This window comes from Oncorhynchus mykiss, chromosome 31, assembly GCF_013265735.2.
Source record: "Oncorhynchus mykiss isolate Arlee chromosome 31, USDA_OmykA_1.1, whole genome shotgun sequence".
NCBI lineage: Eukaryota > Metazoa > Chordata > Actinopteri > Salmoniformes > Salmonidae > Oncorhynchus > Oncorhynchus mykiss.
The window spans coordinates 27,124,238-27,147,961 of NC_050571.1; the positions used below are offsets into that span (position 1 = coordinate 27,124,238).

Below are 23,724 nucleotides of genomic sequence, written 5' to 3' on the forward strand. Positions count from 1 at the left end.
CCTATCTGGGCTAGCTAAAACCAACTTCAGGCTACTTATGAGGTTGGGAGACTGGGAACCTATCTGGGCTAGCTAAAACCAACTTCAGGCTACTTATGAGGTTGGGAGACTGGGAACCTATCTGGGCTAGCTAAAACCAACTTCAGGCTACTTATGAGGTTGGGAGACTGGGAACCTATCTGGGCTAGCTAAAACCAACTTCAGGCTACTTATGAGGTTGGGAGACTGGGAACCTATCTGGGCTAGCTAAAACCAACTTCAGAAAATTGCTAGGTGGCTAGTTTTTTAACACAAAATTATTTTTGATTTGATTTATACAGGCCACATCTAAAGGGACACGTGCCCCTGTGCCTCATATGGGCATGACACATCTGAATTGGGGTATTTCTGAAACTCTCATAGTCTAATAAAGACCATGTTTAAATTACACCAATTACCAAGAGCAAGCTGGGGCAAAGGAATGCCCTGTGTAATGACTGGCGCCCCCTGTGGTGTGTTGGAGTAAACAGCGGTCACATATGTGTCTGTTTGAACCTGTGGTCCAGCGGGCTGTGGTCAGCCAGGTGGTTTATAAGAAGTGCCCTCCTGCCCTGGCCTGGCTAGCTGGACACCAGGCAGACCAAATGAGTAAACTATCCACCCAGACACAGGTGCAGGGACGGGAAGAGGGCCAGTAGAGGAGGAAGGCCAGGAGCTCTTCTATTGAACATGACTTAAAAGCCATTCAACCACAGTACCCCTACCCAGCCACGTAGCTGCTGTCATGTGCGCGCGTGCATGTGTGTGTGAGAGAGCGAGAGAGAGAGAGAGAGAGAGAGAGAGAGAGAGAGGTATGGAAGGATTGTTGTGTTGGCTTGGCTGACCGTCTGCGGTTCTGTGGTGGTGAGAGAGAGAGTTGGGAGCGCAGAGCGGGCGTTGCTGCCGAAATCCCTAAGAAATGTTCGTTTTGGATCCGAGTCCATGCTTACATACCGCCCTCCCACTTTTCAAGCGGACTGTCTCTCACTCTCCGTTTCATTTTCCCCTATTAAGGTTGAACTTATAAGTTATGAAACAAAGTCAAAATACATAACTTAATTATTTACTTTGAGGGTCTGCTCTGCTAGTTGTGCCCCCCACCCTCCACTCTTCCCGCTCTAGCGGTCTCGCCCCACCATGGGTCCAGGGCAGAGGGGTGGCAGTGGTCGGGTTTCTCTTTCACTGAGGCGAGGAGTAATCTGAGGGCAAAAGTAACTCGCCTCTTTTATTCCCCAGGGAGTTGTGAAAGGTTGCAAAAGAGCAGAGAAACCCACATAAACCCGTATTTTGTGGAGATTTGTAAAAACTCAGCCTTGTTTCCACTTCCACTACTTGCAGCCAGTGACATGTCCAACACGGTTTTGCCGGAGTTGGTCGGCGTCACATAGCGACTGACTGATCTAATTTTGATCCATTAAGTGTGTGTGTGAGAGAGTGGGTGCGGAGAGAGAGAGCAGCAGAGGGAGAGGTGGCTGGTGATGGGAAGGAGGGAGGGAGCGGTGGATTGATCCACGGCTGTTAAAATCTTGTTCTGTTTTTTCTTGGAGTGAGGTTTGCGCCTGCCGACTGACTCGTCTATCCCATACAGCAATCCCATCCACGGTAAAGACAAGCTTTTTGCGGAAGGAAAATCTTTTCATTTTTTTGAAAGCGAAAACCAACATAGATGTTGGAGCTGGAGAAAAGCCGCAGCTGTGTCCTTTTTGTGTTTTCCTCTCGCCACTGATTGGAAGGAAACAGAGAGAGAGAGAGGGAGAGAAGGTGCAGGTTCTTGGATCGATTTCTCAATGCGATTAGGTAAACGTCGTTTCAAGTGCTCGCATTCACTTTACCCTTATTTCTTTATCAACAGAAGTATACCCGTTTCTTCTGTTCTGCAACGCTCGGATCTTTGTACCAGCCAAAAACACGTTGTTGTTTTTTTCAGGAAAACTGCTAACTTTCTATTTAAAAAAAAATATACAAAAAATATCAGATAGCTTTTTTTCCCCTTCGAACAGTTTCGAGGTGATGTAATCGTTCTGTGTTTTGGTTGGTATGGTGTCGGAGCTCTGGGAGGACTGCAGCCAGGCAACTTGCGGCTGAGACAGACGAGGAAGTCAGGGAAATCAGGTGCAAAGAGCGGCTTTCATTTCCGTGCTGTCGCGGGTGGCTGGGTCCGCCACCCAGTCACAGCTGTTCCCATCCTCTCCAATTCCCCCTCCCTCTATCACTACATCCCTCCTCTCTCTCACTCCCCCTCACCTCTTCCCTTTCATTCAACTCTCTCCATCTCCCTCTGAGCTGGACCGCTCCGGGCTTTTCTCCTCTCTACTGGACACTGTTGTTCGGTGTCCCCCGGGCCAGAGACTTCGTGACCCGTGGGGAAGTAGCCATGACCGAGCCCGCCCTGCAGCACCCGGCGCCCGCAGAGCCCCCTTCTCCACGCCGCCCTCGCATCCAGCCCGTCCAGGTACCCCGCCTCCCACAGCGCCTTACCTTGCCTCGCAGGGACTAGATACCTCTTTCTGCGTCTCATATCTTCAAATTCGTCCAATGTGGAATTCTCTCAGAATAAAGTTATTGACCTAGTATAAACCTTATTGTAGCACCAAAACACCAGGACGAACGTGAATTACACATAACGTAGCGGGGGAGTCGATTGGACTTCAGCAGCTGTGAGCCGTGAAGGCGCTTTCACCTGTTCCTCTCAAGCCCGGAGGCTGCAGCTGTTTAATGTCCTAACCTCTCCCCGCGCTCCGCCCCTCCCCGCTCCACCAGCCATAGTGACAGCCAAGAAAGGTAGCCCTCTGGTCACAGTGGCACGGCCACCCCGCCCCGCACCGCCACACCCCGCCCCGCACCGCCACACCCCACCCACCGCAAACGGATGCCAACGAGAGTGTCCGCTGACTCTTTGACCCTCCACTCCATCCAGCGGATTATAAACACACAAGTAAACTCTCCGGACTGTCGGACCGGCTCTGACCGACAAGGAGACTGACTCTGGGCGAAGTTCCGTAGTGGAGGGGGGAAGAGATGCGGTCCCTTCTCTCCACGCTCGCTGTCTTGTAAGTCTCTCTAACAACACATTTCTCAATAATGTTATTGATATATAAAACAACTTATGTTTCAGTCATATATATATATAAGACTCAAACATAAATTGCTTTATATATAGGGTTTCTCTGGCTATTTATTTGACTATCTCTTCCCATATGTCACCATAGAAACGTTTCAAGATAGGTCAGGTTGTGATTGGCAAACGTTTCAGTGTCACTGGGTTAGAGTTTGGGCTACGCCACTCGGACATGTCATAAACACCTTTATTGCTGGTGTTGTTGATGTTGACCAATTCAATTGGACCTCGGTTTATATGAAGTAGAGTACAGTAATTGGATTTAATCATAGTCTACACACTATCGCAAACATTCATTGGCTCATAGGCTACAACAATATCTAATGGAATAGGAAAATGCTGACATGCCAACTGCCACTGTGTTAAAGGATAGAGTGGAGTGCCTGCGGTTGACTATTTGAGGTGTGTCCCGTTAAAAGCCAGGAATTTATTTATCTTTCTTTGTGTCTTCTGTATTTCTCCCAGATGGCAGTCATCTCCAGATAGTTCTCATTCCCTTGCTCAGACAACCTGTACAGGTCTCTCTCTCTCTCTCTCTCTCTCTCTCTCTCATATTGATGTGAATCACACTGCTGCTCTCTCGTTAAGCTATTTACGATTTACGTATTGTGGTTGTTGTGGATGGCTGTTCACGAATCAAAATGTGTATTTGAACCCAATGATGGTTGAATTTAAGAAGTTTAAGCTGCCTATCAATCATTGTTTTTGAAACCAGTCGACAGCCAGTGAAAAATGCGCTCTTGCGACAGCAGCATAGTGCGGATCCCAGCCTATGGATAAAATTAAATGTGATAAAATAAATAAAAGCTGAAATGAATCATTCTCTCTACTATTATTCTGACATTTCACATAATTAAAATAAAGTGGTGATCCTAACTGACCTAAAATGGAATTTTAACTAGGATTAAATGTCAGGAATTGTGAATTATTTGGCTAAAGTGTATGTAAACTTCCGACTTCAACTGTATATATATATATATATATATATACTACCATTAAAAAGTTTGGAGTCACTTAGAAATGCCCTTGTTTTTGAAATAAAAGTACATTTTTTGTCCATTAAAATAACATCAAATTGATCAGAAATACAGTGTAGATATTGTTAATGTTGTAAATTACTATTGTAGCTGGAAACGGCAGATTCTTTAAATTGAATATCTACATAGGTGTACAGAGGCCCATTATCAGCAACCATCACTCCTGTGTTCCAATGGCACGTTGTGTTAGCTAATCCAAGTTTATCATTTCAAAAGGCTAATTGATCATGAGAAAACCCTTTTGCAATTCTATTAGCACAGCTGAAAACGGTTGTCCTGATTTAAAGGAGCAATAAAACTGGCCTTCTTTAGATTAGTTGAGTATCTGGAGCATCAGAATTTGTGGGTTCGATTACAGGCTCAAAATGGCCAGAAACAAAGTTGTTTCTTCTGGAACTCATCAGTCTATTCTTGTTCTGAGAAATGAAGGCAATTCCATGTGAGAAATTGCCAAGAAATTGAAGATCTCGTACAACACTGTGTACTACTACCTTCACAGAACAGCGCAAACTGGCTACAACCAGAATAGAAAGAGGAGTGGGAGGCCCCGGTGCACAACTGAGCAAGAGGACAAGTATATTAGAATGTCTAGTTTGAGAAACAGATGCCTCACAAGTCTTCAACTGGAAGATTCATTAAATAGATCCTGCAAAACAACAGTCTCACCGTCAATAGTGAAGAGACGAATCGAGGATGCTGGCCTTCTAGGCAGAGTTTCTCTGTCCGGTATCTGTGTTCTTTTGCCCATCTTAATCTTTTCTTTTTATTGGCCAGTCTGAGACGTGGCTTTTTCTTTGCAACTCTGCCTAGAAGACCAGCATCCTGGAGTCGCCTCTTCACTGTTGACGTTGAGACTGGTGTTTTGCGGGACCTATTTAAGGAAGCTTCAAAAACAAGGACATTTCTAAGGGACCCCAAACCTTTGAACAGTAGTGCATATATATTTAAACTCAGCAAAAAAAAAGAAACGTCCTTTCACTGTCAACTGCGTTAACACTTAACATGTGTAAATATTTGTGTGAACATAAGATTCAACAACTGAGACATAAATTGAACAAGTTCCATAGACATGTGACTAACAGAAATGGTATCTTGTGTGGCCACCAGCTGCATTAAGTACTGCAGTGCATCTCCGCCTCCTGGACTGCACCAGATTTGCCAGTTCTTACTGTTACCCCACTCTTCTACCAATGCACCTGCAAGTTCCCGGATATTTCTGGTTGGAATGGCCCTAGCCCTCACCCTCCTATCCAACTGGTCCCAGACTTGCTCAATGGGATTGAGATCCGGGCTCTTCACTGGCTATGGCAGAACACTGACATTCCTGTCTTGCAGGAAATCACGCACAGAATGAGCAGTATGGCTGGTGGCATTGTCATGCTGGAGGGTCATGTCAGGATGAACCTGCAGGAAGGGTACCACATGAGGGAGGAGGATGTCTTCCCTCTAACCCACAGTGTTGAGATTGCCTGCAATGACAACAATCTCAGTCCGATGATGCTGTGACACACCGCTCCAGACCGCTCCAGACCATGACGGACCCTCCACCTCCAAATCGATCCCGCACCAGAGTACAGGCCTCAGTGTTATGCTCATTCCTTCGACGATAAACGCAAATCCGACCATCACCCCTGGTGAGACAAAACCGCAACTAGTCAGTGAAGAGCACTTTTTGCCAGTCCTGTCTGGTCCAGCGACGGTGGGTTTGTGCCCATAGGCAATGTTGTTGCCGGTGATGTCTGGTGAGGACCTGCCTTACAACAGGCCTACAAGCCCTCAGTCCAGCCTCTCTCAGCCTATTGCGAACAGTCTGAGCACTGAGGAAGGGATTGTGCATTCCTGGTGTAACTCATGCACTTGTTGTTGCCATCCTGTACTTGTCCCGCAGGTGTGATGTTCAGATGTACCGATCCTGTGCAGGTATTGTTACACGTGGTCTTCCACTGCGAGGACGATCAGCTGTTCGTCCTGTCTCCCTGTAGTGCTGTCTTAGGCATCTCACTGTACAGACATTGCAATTTATTACCCTGGCCACATCTGCAGTCCTCATGCCTCCTTGCAGCATGCCTAAGGTACGTTCACACAGATGAGAAGGGACCCTGTGCATCTTTTTTTTTCAGAGTCAGTAGAAAGGCCTCTTTCGTGTCCTAAGTTTTCATAACTGTGACATTAATTGCCTACCGTCTGTAAGCAGTTAGTGTCTTAACGACCTTTCCACACGTGCATGTTCATTAATTGTTTATGGTTCATTGAACAAGCATGGGAAACAGTGTTTAAACACTTTACAATGAAGATCTGCAAAGTTATATAGATTTTTACGAATTATCTTTGAAAGACAGGTTCCTGAAATAGGGACATTTCTAATTTTTGTTGAGTTTATAAATACAGTACCAGTCAAAGGTTTGGACACACCTACTCATTCAAGGGTTTTTCTTTATTTTTACTATTTTCTACATTGTGGAATAGTAGTGAAGACATCAAAACTATGAAACAACACATATGGAATCATGTGGTAACCAAACAAATGTCGAACAACAGAATCTTCGAGGGTAGCCACCCTTTGCCTTGACAGCTTTGTACACTCTTGGCGTTCTCTCAACCAGTTTCATGAGGTAGTCACTTGAAATGCATTTCAATTAACAGGTGTGCCTTGTTCATTTGTGGAATTTCTTTCCTTCTTCATGCATTTGAGCCAATCAGTTGTGTTGTGACAAGGTTGGGGGAGGAGGGGACCGCCACAGGAAAGGAAGGCCCAGAGTTACCTCTGCTGCAGAGGATAAGTTCATTAGAGTTACCAGCCTCAGAAATTGCAGCCGAGTTCAAGTAACAGACACATCTTAACATCATATGTTCATAGGAGACTGCGTGAATCAGGCCTTCATGGTTTATTTGCTGCAAAGAAACCACTACTAGAACACCAATAAGAAGAAGAGACTTTCTTGGGCCAAGAAACACAAGCAATGGACTTAGACCGGTGGAAAAATATCCTTTGGTCTGATGAGTCCAAATTTTAGATTTTTCTTTCCAACCGCCATGTCTTTGTGAGATGCAGAGTAGGTGAATTGATGATCTCTGCATGTGTGGTTCCTACCGTGAAGCATGGAGGAGGAGGTGTGATGGTGTGGGGGTGCTTCCCTGGTGACATAGTCAGTGATTTATTTAGAATTCAAGGCGCACATGGCTACCACAGCACTCTGCAGAGATACACCATCCCATCTGGTTTGCACTTAGTGGGACTATACTTTTTTTTCTCAACTGGACAATGACCCAAAACACACCTCCAGGCTGTGTAAGGGCTATTTGACCAGGATGGAAAATGGTGGATTGCTGCGTCAGATGACCTGACCTCAACCCAATTGAGATGGTTTGGGATGAGTTGGACAGCAGACTGAAGGAAAAGCAGCCAACAAGTGCTCAGCATATGTGGGAATTCCTTCAAGACTGTTGGAAATGCATTCTTCAGGGAGCTGGTTGAGAGAACGCCAAGAGTGTGCAAAGCTGTCATCAAGGAAAAAGATGGCTACTTTGAAGAATCTTAAATGTAAAATATATTTAGATTTGTTTAAGACATTTTTGTTTACTACATGATTCCATATGTGTTATTTCATAGTTCTGATGTCTTCACTACTTTTCCACAATGTCAATAAAACAAAAAATAAATAAAGTTGAATGAGTAGCTGTGTTCAAACCTTTGACTGGTACTGTATATATTTCCATTGATTCTTGAAGAATATAACTTATATACTGTATGACTCATGGGCTTAGTTCAACTTTCACTCCCCATTAGAACCCAAAATATAAGCTTGTTTTTCTCCAGTGTTTATAAACATTGTAAATGTAAACAAACACTGTATATCCTCATAACATGGTATAAACCATAATGTTGATATCATGGATGGTCAGTCCTTGCATCCATAGCTCTGTCTGTTAATCTGAGAGTGGTTACATTTCTCCAGGCCCATCCCTCAGCTGTTTACCAAAACAGAGGCGGGGCAACCATTTTTGTTATTGTTTCATCTGTGGATTGGCCCTTTAAACAGCTGCATGTTATCAAGATATCAAAGTGTCCCCAACAAAATGGTTAATAATAGGCCTATAACAAATGCAGCATATTGCATTCATTTTTCACGTGTAAATAGCACTTTTCAGTAACTCGCAATGCATGCCATTCCGTGAGCGCAGCATTTATTTTTAATCTCGAATCAATGAGGACAATCAGTCCTCCATGACAACAAAATCATAAACAACAGAGTAGGGCTGACTAATATGTCCTTATTTGGGGGTTTATGCTCAGGTAAAACAATTTGGCTAATCTATACTTCCATATTTCCGAGTCCTATTCTTGAAGATCAAGGGGTGCAACATTTATTGGAATGACTGTAATTCTGATAACCAAAGTATTTTAATGTAAATATATCATTTAATCATGATGTAGTAGAAAGCGATGGGTTAGTAGAAGCCTACATAACCAACCCATGAAGTAAAATTGAACATCCATATATGGCCAGCTACGTAAACTTTAACATTGATTTATCCTCCAATAGATGTCATTCAATTGGTAACATACATTTTGTCTTCTTCTAATGCCTCTTAAGGGGAATGTAATCTAAAAGTAGCTGAATGTAATCAGATGTTTTGAGTAATCCAAAAGTTGCGTTAGTGATTACAATTCTGGACAGGTAAATAGTCACTGTAACTGATTACGTTTAGGCAATAACCTTCCCAACCTTGTTGCCAAAGCAAGTAAAATATATAATAAACAAAAGTGAAATAAACAATAAAAAATTAACAGTAAACATTACTCTCACAAAGGTTCCAAAAGAATAAAGACATTTCAAATGTCACACTATATACAGTGTTGTAATGATGTGCAAATAGTGCAAATACAAAAGGGAAAATAATAAACATAAATATAGGTTGTATTTACAATGGTGTTTGTTCTTCACTAGTTGCCCTTTTCTTGTGGCAACAGGTCACACATCTTGCTGCTGTGATTGCACACTGTGGTATTTCACCCAACAGATATGAGAGTTTATCAAAATTAGATTTGTTTTCAAATTCTTTGCGGGCCTGTGTAATCTGAGGGAAATATGTGTCTCTAATGTGGTCATACGTTTGGCAGGAGGTTTGGAAATGCAGCTCAGTTTCCATCTCATTTTGTGGGCAGTGTGCACATGGCCTGTCTTCTCTTGAGAGCCAGGTCTGCCTTTGGCGGCCTTTCTCAATAGCAAGGCTATGCTCATTGAGTCTGTACATAGTCACAGTGGTCAGGTATTCTGTCACTGTGTACTCTCTGTTTAGGCCCAAATAGCATTCTAGTTTGCTCAGTTGTTTTGTAAATTCTTTCCAATGTGTCAAGTAATTATATTTTTGCTTTCTCGTGATTTGGTTGGGTCTAATTGTGCTGTTGTCCTGGGGCTCTGTGGGGTCTGTTTGTGTTTGTGAACAGAGCCCCAGGACCAGCTTGCTTAGGGGGCTCTTCTCCAGGTGCATTTCTCTGTAGGTCATGGCTTTGTTATGGAAGGTTAGGGAATTTGGGAATCGCTTCCATTTTGATGGTTGTAGAATTTAACAGCTATTTTCTGGATTTTGATAATTAGCGGGTATCGACCTAATTCTGCTCTGAGTTATGTTGTATATATTTTTGCAGAATTCTGCATGCAGTCTGAATTTGGTGTTTGTCCCATTTTGTGAATTCTTGGTTGGTGAGCGAACCCCAAACCTCACAACCATAAAGAACAATGGGTTCTATAATTGATTCAAGTGTATTTTGTCAGATCCTAATTGGTATGTTGAATGTTATGTTCCTTTTGATGGCATAGAAGGCCCTTCTTGCCTTGTCTCGCAGATCGTTCACAGCTTTGTAGAAGTAACCTGTGGTGCTGATGTTTAGGCTGAGATATGTATTGAGGTATTGTTTTGTGTGTGCTCTAGGGCAACGGTGTCTAGATGGAATTTGTATTCACCTTTTTTGGAACACCATTATTTTTGTCTTACTGAGATTTACTGTCAGGGCTCAGTTCTGACAGAATCTGTGCAGAAGATCTACGTGCTGCTGTAGGCCTTCCTTTGTTGGGGACAGAAGCACCAGATCATCAGCAAATAGTAGACATTTGACTTCAGATTCTAGTAGGGTAAGGCCGGGTGCTGCAGATGGTTCTAGTACCCTCACCAATTCCTTGATATATATGTTGAAGAGGGTGGGGCTTAAGCTGCATCCCTGTCGCCCTGTGGAGAAAAAAAAAATGTGTGTGTTTTTTGCCAATTTTAACCGCACACTTGTTGTTTGTGTACATGGATTTTATAATGTTGTATGTTTTTCCCCCAACACCACTTTCTATCCATTTGTATAGCAGAGCCTCATGCCAAACTGAGTCGAAAGCTTTTTTTAAATCAACAAAGCACGAGAAGACTTTGCCTTTGTTTTGGTTTGTTTATTTGTCAATTAGGGTGTGTAGGGTGAATACATGGTCTGTTGTACGGTAAGTTGGTAAAAGCCAATTTGACATTTGTTCAGTACATTGTTTTCGCTGAGGAAATGTATGATTCTTCTGTTAAAGATAATGAAGAGGATTTTCCCAAGGTTGCTGTTGATGCATATCCCACGGTAGTTATTGGGGTCAAATTTGTCTCAATTTTTGTGGATTGGGATGATCAGTCCTTGGTTACAAATACTGGGGAAAATGCCAGAGCTGAGGATGATGTTAAAGAGTTTAAATAGAATCTCTCTCTCATTTGAATTGGCCACACCCCACAGGAAGCAGAATGTCTTATTTATTTTACACATCACTACACATCTTTATTTTGACATCATGTGTGGTTTCCAATGTCATGTAGCATTATATAATTGCATACATTAGATCAACCATTGCCATATAGAAGAGACAATCTAACATCTCATGACAATTGAAAAATACTGTATGATATGTGTATTTTTTGCATTAAAAAGTTGTAGATAATTTTGATAAAATGATTTGTCAAATGAAAGAGACTGTCATGTTTCACATCTCATCTGAATTGGTTTGTCTTTTTGACAAGATGGCGACGAAAGACATGGTAGCCCTGTTTCTAGCTCCTAGCCAGCTCTGCAGTATTTTATGTGTGTGTAACATTTCCTACAGTATTTGCTTAGAATGTTTCTTGCATTATTAGCTTCAGCCGAAAATAACTTTTGGATATTAGATCGGCGGTCACTCACAAGCATTTCAAACAGATATGCAACTTCCCTGAACTGGATCCTTTGTTTGAACTTCCCAAGGCAATCCCATTCATCCCAGGGGCTGCTCCAAGACGCTGTCACCGGAGAGGAGGAGTAAGAAGTTGGCTTCTTATTGACTCAGGAGGCGTGCATACCATCCATCGCTCCGAGTATACAGTATAGCTTGCTAATGTTCAGTCCCTGGGACAATAAAGTAGACGAGCTCCAAAGAGACGTCAGGGACCGTAACATACTCTGTTTCACGGAGTCTTGTCTCTCTCCAGATATACTGTCCCTGTTCATTTGGACAGCAGGGTTCTCCATCCATTGCGCAGACAGGAAGAAAGAACTCTCTGGGAAAAAGAAAGGTGGAGGTGTATGTTTCATGATTAACCTCTGTCTTCAATTTTCACCTGAAATGATATACTCAAATCTAACTGCCTGTAGCTCAGGCCCTGAAGCAACGATATGCCTATTCTTGGTACCATTTGAAAGGAAACACTTTGAAGTTTGTGGAAATGTAAAAGGAATGTACAGTAGAAGAATATAACACAATAGATCGGGTTAAAGATAATACAACGAAAAAAACAACTGTTCTTTTGTATTTTTTTGTACCATCATCTTTGAAATGCAAAAGAAAGGCCATAATGTATGTGCAGTGTGTGTGTGTGTGCAACGTTTTAAACTGATCCAATGAAACATTGCATTTCTGTTTAAAAATTTGCATCAAGACTGCCCAAATATGCCTATTGTTTATTAATAACTTTTATGTTCAAAATTGTGCACTCTCCTCAAACAATAGTATGGTATTCTTTCACTGTAATAGCTACTGTAAATTGGACAGTGTAGTTAGATTAACAAGAATTTAAGCTTTCTGCCAATATCAGATATGTCTATGTCCTGTGAATTTTTTTGTTACTTACAACCTCATGCTAATCACATTAGCCTATGTTAGTTCAACTGTCCCATGGAAGTGACGCTGATCCCAAATAAGTTTTTAACTACCCATTGTGTGATTGTGGTAGCATACAGGAATTTAAGTCCTTTCGTCCTCCCGATCTGGATTATCAAATGCCGACCGCATTACCTCCCGAGATAATTCTCTCAAGGAACTACACTGGACTTTGTACAAACTGGAAACCGCATATCCTGAGGCTGCATAAATGTATTGGAAATTTGCTGGAAATTTGAATAAACGAAATCTGAGGAAATCACTACCGAAGTTCTTTCAACATATCTCCTGTGCACTTTTGCCCATTGCTACTACCCCTTCTGGGACGGGGACAAGGCCCTCCCTTTGGTAAATCAGATCATGCCACTATTTGGATTCACCTCTACGATAGGCAGAAACTTAAACAGGAAGTAACCATGATAAGGACTGTTAAACATTGGTCAGACCAATTGGAATCTATGCTTCAAGATTGTTTTGATCATACGGTCTGGGATATGTTCCGGGTTGCCTTTGAGAGTAGCATTGATGTATACACTGACTTGGTGACTGAGTTAATCAGGAAGTGCATAGAGGATGTTGTTCCCACTGTGATGATCAGAACTTATCCAAGTCAAAAACCATAGATAGATGGCACCATTCGTGCAAAACTGAAAACTCGAACCACCGCATTTAACCACAGCAAGGTGACTGGGGACATGGACATATACAAGCCCTCCGTAAGGCAATCAAACAGGCAAAACGTCAGTACAGGGATGAAGTGGAGTCGCAATTAAACGGCTCAGACACAAGACGTATGTGGCAGGAACACAAGACAATCCCAGGATATAAAGGGAAACGCAGCCACGTTGCGGAGACCGATGCCCTTCTTCCGGACAAGCTAAATACCTTCTTTGCCCGCTTCGAGAAAAACACTAGGGATGTGAGCTCTCGTACTCCATGGTATACGTGAGTAAGACGTTTAAGCGTGTTAACCCTCGTGAGGCTGCCGGCCCAGGCCAGCGGGGATCTGAGCCGCGTTCTCAGAGCATATGCACAGAGAGTTTACAGATATATTCAATCTCTCCCTATCCCATTTGCTTCAAGATGTCCACCATTGTTCCTGTACCCAAGAAAGCAAAGGTAACTGAACTAAATGACTATGGGCCTGTAGCATTCACTTCTGAAGTGCTTTGAGAGGCTAGTTAAGGATCACATCACCTTCACCTTCACCTTACCCAACACCCTAGACCCACTACAATTTGCATACAGCCCCAACAGATCCAAGGATGATGCAATCACCATCACACTGCACACTACACACTGCCCTATTCCATCTGGACAAGATGAATATCTAAGTAAGAATGCAGTTCATCGGCTACAGCTCAGCCTTCAATACCATAGTGCCCTGCAAGCTCAACACTAAGCTCGGGGCCCTGGGAATGGCCCCCAGCCCTGTGTAACTGGGTCCTGGACTTCCTGACGGGCTGACTCCAGGTGGTGAAGATAGGCAACAACACCTTCACTATGCTGATCTGCTAAAACGGTGCCCCACAGGGGTGTATGCTCAGCCCTCTCCCGTACTCCCTGTTCACCTATGACTGCGTGGCCACTCACATCTCCAACTTAATCATCAAGTTTGCAGATGACACAACAGTGGTAAGCCTGATTACTAACAAGAGCACCCCCCATCCACATCGTCAGGGAGGAAGATGAAGCATTTGGGCTTGGCCCATAAGACCCTCACAAACTTCTACAGTGCCTTGCGAAAGTATTCGGCCCCCTTGAACTTTGCAACCTTTTGCCACATTTCAGGCTTCAAACATAAAGATATAAAACTGTATTTTTTTGTGAAGAATCTACAACAAGTGGGACACAAACATGAAGTGGAACGACATTTATTGCATATTTCAAACTTTTTTAATAAATCAAAAACTGAAAAATTGGGCGTGCAAAATTAATCAGCCCCCTGAAGTTAATACTTTGTAGCGCCACCTTTTGCTGCGATTACAGCTGTAAGTCGCTTGGGGTATGTCTCTATCAGTTTTGCACATCGAGAGACTGAAATTTTTTCCCATTCCTCCTTGCAAAACAGCTCGAGCTCAGTGAGGTTGGATGGAGAGCATTTGTGAACAGCAGTTTTCAGTTCTTTCCACAGATTCTCGATTGGATTCAGGTCTGGACTTTGACTTGGCCATTCTAACACCTGGATATGTTTATTTTTGAACCATTCCATTGTAGATTTTGCTTTATGTTTTGGATCATTGTCTTGTTGGAAGACAAATCTCCGTCCCAGTCTCAGGTCTTTTGCAGACTCCATCAGGTTTTCTTCCAGAATGGTCCTGTATTTGGCTCCATCCATCTTCCCATCAATTTTAACCATCTTCCCTGTCCCTGCTGAAGAAAAGCAGGCCCAAACCATGATGCTGCCACCACCATGTTTGACAGTGGGGATGGTGTGTTCAGCTGTGTTGCTTTTACGCCAAACATAACGTTTTGCATTGTTGCCAAAAAGTTCAATTTTGGTTTCATCTGATCAGAGCACCTTCTTCCACATGTTTGGTGTGTCTCCCAGGTGGCTTGTGGCAAACTTTAAACAACACTTTTTATGGATATCTTTAAGAAATGGCTTTCTCCTTGCCACTCTTCCAGAAAGGCCAGATTTGTGCAATATACGACAGATTGTTGTCCTATGGACAGAGTCTCCCACCTCAGCTGTAGATCTCTGCAGTTCATCCAGAGTGATCATGGGCCTCTTGGCTGCATCTCTGATCAGTATTCTCCTTGTATGAGCTGAAAGTTTAGAGGGACGGCCAGGTCTTGGTAGATTTGCAGTGGTCTGATACTCCTTCCATTTCAATAGTATCGCTTGCACAGTGCTCCTTGGGATGTTTAAAGCTTGGGAAATATTTTTGTATCCAAATCCGGCTTTACACTTCTTCACAACAGTATCTCGGACCTGCCTGGTGTGTTCCTTGTTCTTCATGATGCTCTCTGCGCTTTTAACGGACCTCTGAGACTATCACAGTGCAGGTGCATTTATACGGAGACTTGATTACACACAGGTGGATTGTATTTATCATCATTAGTCATTTAGGTCAACATTGGATCATTCAGAGATCCTCACTGAACTTCCGGAGAGAGTTTGCTGCACTGAAAGTAAAAGGGGCTGAATAATTTTGCACGCCCAATTTTTCAGTTTTTGATTTGTTAAAAAAGTTTGAAATATCCAATAAATGTCGTTCCACTTCATGATTGTGTCCCACTTGTTGTTGATTCTTCACAAAAAAATACAGTTTTATATCTTTATGTTTGAAGCCTGAAATGTGGCAAAAGGTCGCAAAGTTCAAGGGGGCCGAATACTTTTGCAAGGCACTGTACAGATGCACCATTGAGAGCATTCTGTCGGGCTGTATCACCGCCTGGTATTGCAATTGCACCATCCGCTACCACAGGGCTCTCCAGAGGATGGTGCGGTCAACCCAACTCATCACCGGAGGCACACTGCCTGCCCTCCAGGACATCTACAGCACCCGGTGTCACAGGAAGGCTAAGAAGATCATCAAGGACCTCAGACACCTGAACCATGGCCTGTTCACCTCGCTACCGTCTAGAAGGCAGATAGAGTACAGGTCTTAAAAATAAAGTTAAAATCTTCATCATTCTTCACACAATACCCCATAACGACAAAGGTAAAACAGGTCTTTTGATATTCAAAATAAAAAACAGAAATACCTTATCTACATAAGTATTCAGACCCTTTGCTCTGAGACTCGAAATTGAGCTCAAGTGGATCATGTTTCCATTGATCATCCTTGAGATGTTTCTACAACTTGATTGAAGTCCACCTGTAGTAAATTCAATTGATTCGACTTGATTTGGAAAGGCACACACCTGTCTATATAAAGGTCCAACAGTTGACAGTGCATGCAGAGCAAAAAACATTCCATGAGGTCGAAGGAATTGTCCGTAGAGCTCTGAGACAGGATTGTGTCGAGACACATATCTGGGGAAGGGTACCAAAACATTTCTGCAGCATTGAAAGTCCCCAAGAACACAGTGGCCTCCATCATTCTTAAATGGAAAGTGTTTGGAACCACCAAGACTCATCCCAGAGCTGGTCGCCCGGCCAAACTGAGCAATTGGAGGAGAAGGGCCTTGGTCAGGGAGGTGACCAAGAACCCGATGTTCACTCTGACAGAGCTCCAGAGTTCCTCTGTGGAGTTTGGAGAACCATCCTTGATGAAAACCTGCTCCAGAGCGCGCAGGACCTCAGACTGGGGCTAAGGTTCACCTTCCAACAGGACAGAGACGCTAAGCACACAGCCAAGACAATGCAGGAGTGGCTTCTGGAGAAGTCCCTAAATGTCCTTGAGTGGCCCATCCAGAGCACAGACTTGAACCCAATCAAACATCTCTGGAGAGACCTGAAGATAGCTGTACAGCGATGCTCCCCATCCAACCTGCCAGATCTTGAGAGGATTTGCAGAGAAGAATAGAAGAAACTCCCAAAATACAGGTGTGCCAAGCTTGTAGCGTCATACCCAAGAAGACTCGAGGCTGTAATTTCTGCCAAAGTACTGAGTAAAGGGTCTGAATACTTATGTAAATGCAATATTTCAGGTTTATTTTATATTTTTTTGCAAAGATTTCTTAAAACCTGTGTTTGCTTTGTCATTATGGGGTATTGTGTATAGATTGAGAAGGTAAAAACAATTTAATCAATTTTAGAATAAGGCTGTCAGGTAACAAAATGTGGAAACAGTCAAGGGGTCTGAATACTTTCCGAATGCACTGTACATAGTCACTGAACACTGATCACTTCAGTAATGTTTACATACTGTTTTACCCATTTTATTCTGTATGTTTATACACTGAGTGTACAAAACATTAGGAACACAATGCTTTTTCTATGACGGTCTGACTGACCAGGGGAATCCAAGTGTAAGCTATGATCCCTTATTGATGTCACCTGTTAAATCTGCTTCAAATCATTGCAGATAAAGGGGAGGACACAGGATTTGTTAACCTTGAGAAAATTGAGACATGGATTGTGTATGTGTACCATTCAACGGGTGATTGGGCAAGACAAAAGATTTAAGTGCCTTTGAACACGGTATGGTAGTAGGTGCCAGGCGCACCGGTTTGTGTGTCAAAAACTGTATCGCTGCTGGGTTTTTCATGCTCAACTGTTTCCCGTGTGTATCAAGAATGGTCCACCACCCAAAGGACATCCAGCCAACTTGACACAACTATGGGAAGCATTGGAGTCAACATGGGCCAGCATCCCTGTAGAACACTTTTGACACCATGCTTGACTAATTGAGGCTGTTCTGAGGGCAAAAGGGGGTGCAAATCAATATTAGTAAGGTGTTCTTAATGTTTTGTACACTCAGTGTACTGTATTCTAGTCAAGGCTCATCCTATATAACTACTGCTGTACGCAACTTTTCTATTCATATACTGTCCATACTGTCTATACACACCATCCTTTATAACTTACTGCAGTACACACAGCAGAAATTCCGAATTGAGTCCAACCCTGCTCGACACAAACATGGGTTCAATGGTCTAGCCTCTGACCACTGCTGCACGCTGGGGCCTATAATGCTATTCCTCTAAAACCACTGCTGCACGCTGGGGCCTATAGTGCTATTCTTCTGAAACTGCTGCTGTACGCTGGTACCTAGAGTGCTATTCTTCTAAAACCACTGCTGCACGCTGGGGCCTATAGTGTTATTCCTCTAAAACCACTGCTGCACACTGGGGCCTATAGTGCTATTCCTCTAAAACCACTGCTGCACACTGGGGCCTATAGTGCTATTCCTCTAAAACCACTGCTGCACGCTGGGGCCTATAGTGATATTCTTCTAAAACCACTGCTGCACACTGGGGCCTATAGTGCTATTCCTCTAAAACCACTGCTGCACACTGGGGCCTATAGTGCTATTCCTCTAAAACCACTGCTGCACACTGGGGCCTATAGTGCTATTCCTCTAAAACCACTGCTGCACACTGGGGCCTATAGTGCTATTCCTCTAAAACCACTGCTGCACACTGGGGCCTATAGTGCTATTCCTCTAAAACCACTGCTGCACGCTGGGGCCTATAGTGCTATTCCTCTAAAACCACTGCTGCACGCTGGAGCCTATAATGCTATTCTTCTAAAACCACTGCTGCACGCTGGGGCCTATAGTGCTATTCTTCTGAAACTGCTGCTGTACGCTGGGGCCTATAATGCTATTCCTCTAAAACCACTGCTGCACACTGGGGCCTATAGTGCTATTCTTCTGAAACTGCTGCTGTACGCTGGGGCCTATAGTGCTATTCCTCTAAAACCACTGCTGCACACTGGGGCCTATAGTGCTATTCTTCTGAAACTGCTGCTGTACGCTGGGGCCTATAGTGCTATTCCTCTAAAACCACTGCTGCACACTGGGGCCTATAGTGCTATTCCTCTAAAACCACTGCTGCACGCTGGGGCCTATAGTGCTATTCCTCTAAAACCACTGCTGCACACTGGGGCCTATAGTGCTATTCTTCTGAAACTGCTGCTGTACGCTGGTACCTACAATGCTATTCCTCTAAAACCACTGCTGCACACTGGGGCCTATAGTGCTATTCTTCTAAAACCACTGCTGCACACTGGGGCCTATAGTGCTATTCTTCTAAAACCACTGCTGCACGCTGGGGCCTATAGTGCTATTCTTCTGAAACTGCTGCTGTACGCTGGGGCCTATAGTGCTATTCCTCTAAAACCACTGCTGCACGCTGGGGCCTATAGTGCTATTCCTCTAAAACCACTGCTGCACGCTGGGGCCTATAGTGCTATTCCTCTAAAACCACTGCTGTACGCTGGGGCCTATAGTGCTATTCTTCTAAAACTGCTGCTGCACACTGGGGCCTATAGTGCTATTCCTCTAAAACCACTGCTGCACACTGGGGCCTATAGTGCTATTCCTCTAAAACCACTGCTGCACGCTGGGGCCTATAATGCTATTCCTCTAAAACCACTGCTGCACACTGGGGCCTATAATGCTATTCCTCTAAAACCACTGCTGCTGTACGCTGGGGCCTATAGTGCTATTCCTCTAAAACCATTGCTGCACACTGGGGCTTATAGTGCTATTCCTCTAAATCCACTGCTGCATGCTGGGGCCTATAGTGTTATTCCCCTAAAACCACTGCTGCACCCTAGGGCCTATAGTGCTATTCCTCTAAAACCACTGCTGCATGCTGGGACCTATAGTGCTATTCCTCTAAAACCACTGCTGCACGCTGGGGACTATAGTGCTATTCCTCTAAAACCACTGCTGCACGCTGGTACCTATAGTGCTATTCCTCTAAAACCACTGCTGCACGCTGGGGACTATAGTGCTATTCCTCTAAAACCACTGCTGCACGCTGGGGACTATAGTGCTATTCCTCTAAAACCACTGCTGCACGCTGGGGACTATAGTGCTATTCCTCTAAAACCACTGCTGCATGCTGGGACCTATAGTGCTATTCCTCTAAAACCACTGCTGCACACTGGGGCCTATAGTGCTATTCCTCTAAAACCACAGCTGCACACTGGGGCCTATAGTGCTATTCTTCTAAAACCACTGCTGCACGCTGGGGCCTATAGTGCTATTCCTCTAAAACCACTGCTGCACACTGGGACCTATAGTGCTATTCTTCTAAAACCACTGCTGTTCGCTGGGGCCTATAGTGCTATTCCTCTAAAACCCCTGCTGCACACTGGGGCCTATAGTGCTATTCTTTTAAAACTGCTGCTGCACACTGGGGCCTATAGTGCTATTCCTCTAAAACCACTGCTGCACACTGGGGCCTATAGTGCTATTCCTCTAAAACCACTGCTGCACACTGGGGCCTATAGTGCTATTCCTCTAAAACCACTGCTGCACACTGGGGCCTATAGTGCTATTCCTCTAAAACCACTGCTGCACACTGGGGCCTATAGTGCTATTCCTCTAAAACCACTGCTGCACACTGGGGCCTATAGTGCTATTCTTCTAAAACTGCTGCTGCACACTGGGGCCTATAGTGCTATTCCTCTAAAACCACTGCTGCACACTGGGGCCTATAGTGCTATTCCTCTAAAACCACTGCTGCACACTGGGGCCTATAGTGCTATTCCTCTAAAACCACTGCTGCACACTGGGGCCTATAGTGCTATTCTTCTAAAACCACTGCTGCACGCTGGGGCCTATAGTGCTATTCCTCTAAAACCACTGCTACACACTGGGGCCTATAGTGCTATTCCTCTAAAACCACTGCTGCACACTGGGGCCTATAGTGCTATTCCTCTAAAACCACTGCTGCACACTGGGGCCTATAGTGCTATTCTTCTAAAACTGCTGCTGCACACTGGGGCCTATAGTGCTATTCCTCTAAAACCACTGCTGCACACTGGGGCCTATAGTGCTATTCCTCTAAAACCACTGCTGCACACTGGGGCCTATAGTGCTATTCCTCTAAAACCACTGCTGCACACTGGGGCCTATAGTGCTATTCTTCTAAAACCACTGCTACACACTGGGGCCTATAGTGCTATTCCTCTAAAACTACTGCTGCACACTGGGGCGTATAGTGCTATTCTTCTAAAACCACTGCTGCACACTGGGGCCTATAGTGCTATTCCTCTAAAACCACTGCTACACACTGGGGCCTATAGTGCTATTCCTCTAAAACCACTGCTGCACACTGGGGCCTATAGTGCTATTCTTCTAAAACCACTGCTGCACACTGGGGCCTATAGTGCTATTCCTCTAAAACCACTGCTGCACACTGGGGCCTATAGTGCTTTTCCTCTAAAACCACTGCTGCACACTGGGGCCTATAGTGCTATTCCTCTAAAACCACTGCTGCACACTGGGGCCTATAGTGCTATTCCTCTAAAACCACTGCTGCACACTGGGGCCTATAGTGCTATTCCTCTAAAACCACTGCTGCACACTGGGGCCTATAGTGCTATTCCTCTAAAACCACTGCTGCACACTGGGGCCTATAGTGCTATTCCTCTAAAACCACTGCTGCTGTACGCTGGGGCCTATAGTACTATTCCTCTAAAACCACTGCTGCACGCTGGGGCCTATAGTGCTCTTCCCCTAAAACCACTGCTGCACCCTGGGGCCTATAGTGCTATTCCTCTAAAACCACTGCTGCACGCTGGGACCTATAGTGCTATTCCTCTAAAACCACTGCTGCTGTACGCTGGGACCTATAGTGCTATTCCTCTAAAACCACTGCTGCACCCTGGGGCCTATAGTGCTATTCCTCTAAAACCACTGCTGCACACTGGGACCTATAGTGCTATTCCTCTAAAACCACTGCTGCTGTACGCTGGGACCTATAGTGCTATTCCTCTAAAACCACTGCTGCACGCTGGGGCCTATAGTGCTATTCCTCTAAAACCACTGCTGCACGCTGGGGCCTATAGTGCTATTCCTCTAAAACCACTGCTGCACGCTGGGGCCTATAGTGCTATTCCTCTAAAACCACTGCTGCTGTACGCTGGGGCCTATAGTGCTCTTCCTCTAAAACCACTGCTGCACGCTGGGGCCTATTACTGCTTTTACCACCACTGGGACTTACTTCTCTGCTGCTCAAACCACAACTCCGCTCTGAGGCCTACTGTTCCGCGCTGAGGCCTACCACCCTAACCGTTTCTCAACACTGAGACCCACTACCTCAACCACTGCTCCATTCTGCAGCCCACAACCTTCACCATTACTCCACGCTAGAGCGCCATAGTGAGGCCCACTATACCTTAAAGTCTACTTCACATGGGAGACCTTCAGAGATGCAGGTTTATGATGTCAGCTACATGCTTTTTTTGCCAAAAGTGTAACTAGGCTCTCCTTCTGTCCCTCTTCTAGAACTCTACCGCCCTCATAATGTCTCTTCTGCTCTCTCGCGTTGTTATTCTCCCCGTCTTCTTTCTCTCTTCTCTGCCATTCTCTGCTTTCTCTCTCTCCTCTCTCTCTCTCTTTCTCACTGGCATAGTGTGTCTTTGGTCAGGGGAGAGAGGTAGAATCCAGAACTGAAGCACTGTACTCTGTCTCCTCTGCAGTAGTGATGTTTTAACAGCTGAGAGTCCTCACAATGCATAGACACCGTCACCTTTTCAGCTGTGCAGGCAGAATGCAGCTTTGGTTTCCCTGGTGTCTGCATCTGTTATCAGCCTCTATGAGCTGATACACCAGCTAAGGGAAAGACAATCAGTGCACTGTTGCATCTGAGGAGTTTGGCTTCTTGTGTGTTTGGGTTGGTGGGGTTTGTAGTATGTGGGTTGAGTGAGTTAAGAGTGAGGTACATGTATCATCAGTGGCTGGATCAGAGACTCTTCTCTTCTTCACGTTCTGTCATGCCATAGAATATGGGGACACCCCTCTTTCTCCAGACACTGTATATCTAGAGGATGAGTATAATAATGTCCTCTCTCTCTCTCTCTCTCGCTCTCTCTCTCTCTCTCTCTCTCTCTCTCTCTCTCGTGCATCAGTCTTTGCTTTAGTCCAGCTGTCAGCTGCCTGCTGCCAGCGTGCACACACATACACAACCTGCACATCTGTGTGTGTGAGGCCATGACTGTGTGGGGGAGTCTCCTCCATCCCTAAACACTGAGCATATGGGAGAGGAGCGATACGGAGGGAGGGGGTCGAGAGCTAGAACAGGGGTAGGGAGAGAGGGAGACATGGGAGATATGGGAGAAGGACAAAGAGAGTGAACAGATAGAAGAGAAGAGGAAAACATGTGTACTGCATTTGGGGTGATTCCATGCCACCATGGCCTAAAAATGTTTCATTTTCACATAAAAACTTAATTGTGAGGAAGGATGCTTTTTACATTTGAAAATCATTTGAAAATCATGTTGAAAGTGTGCATTTTTTGTCCTTTTTAGCGAAACTCCATATTTTAGAGCAGACTATTAGGAGTATAATGACACCGGGGTGTTTGGGGTCTGTATCATGTACACTTCATTGCTCATTATAGCATGTAGAGGTCTGAAAAGGGCTTAAAATGGCCACTTTCTTCAGAATTTTCTCAAAAATGTTTTGTGATACAAATGTAAAAAGCATATCAAACAGCCTTCCATGCTGACATGGAATCACCCATTTGTCAACACTTCACTTAACAAGCTTGCTACTCTGTCTCTGTGTTCTACACTACCACACAGAGAGAGAGACAGGGAGAGAGGTAGAGAGGGAGAGAGAGGGAGAGAGAGGCAGCGAGAGAGAAAGTCAGAGAGCGAGGGGGTGCATGTACTTCTCCACAGCATCAGTAACAGACAACACAGCCCATCTCTCTCTACCACCACACCATTCTACATCTGCTTTAGCAGCCCAGCTGAAAGCCTCCACACACACACACACACACACACACAAAAACACACACACAGTCATGTGACCTTCTGGCCACCTCC

The 23,724-nt window shown here is 44.5% G+C and overlaps 1 protein-coding gene across 1 annotated transcript in view; it reads left to right on the forward strand.

Annotated features, from left to right (window-relative positions):
* The first annotated feature begins 1,382 nt into the window (after positions 1-1,382).
* LOC110504898 (fibroblast growth factor 18-like) overlaps positions 1,383-23,724 on the forward strand; it is a 48,501-nt gene continuing 26,159 nt past the window's right edge. Inside the window, exon 1 of the mRNA XM_036970494.1 lies at positions 1,383-3,068. Within this exon, the coding sequence (XP_036826389.1) occupies positions 3,037-3,068 (32 nt within the window). The 5' untranslated portion in view covers positions 1,383-3,036. The remainder of the gene's footprint in view (positions 3,069-23,724) is intronic.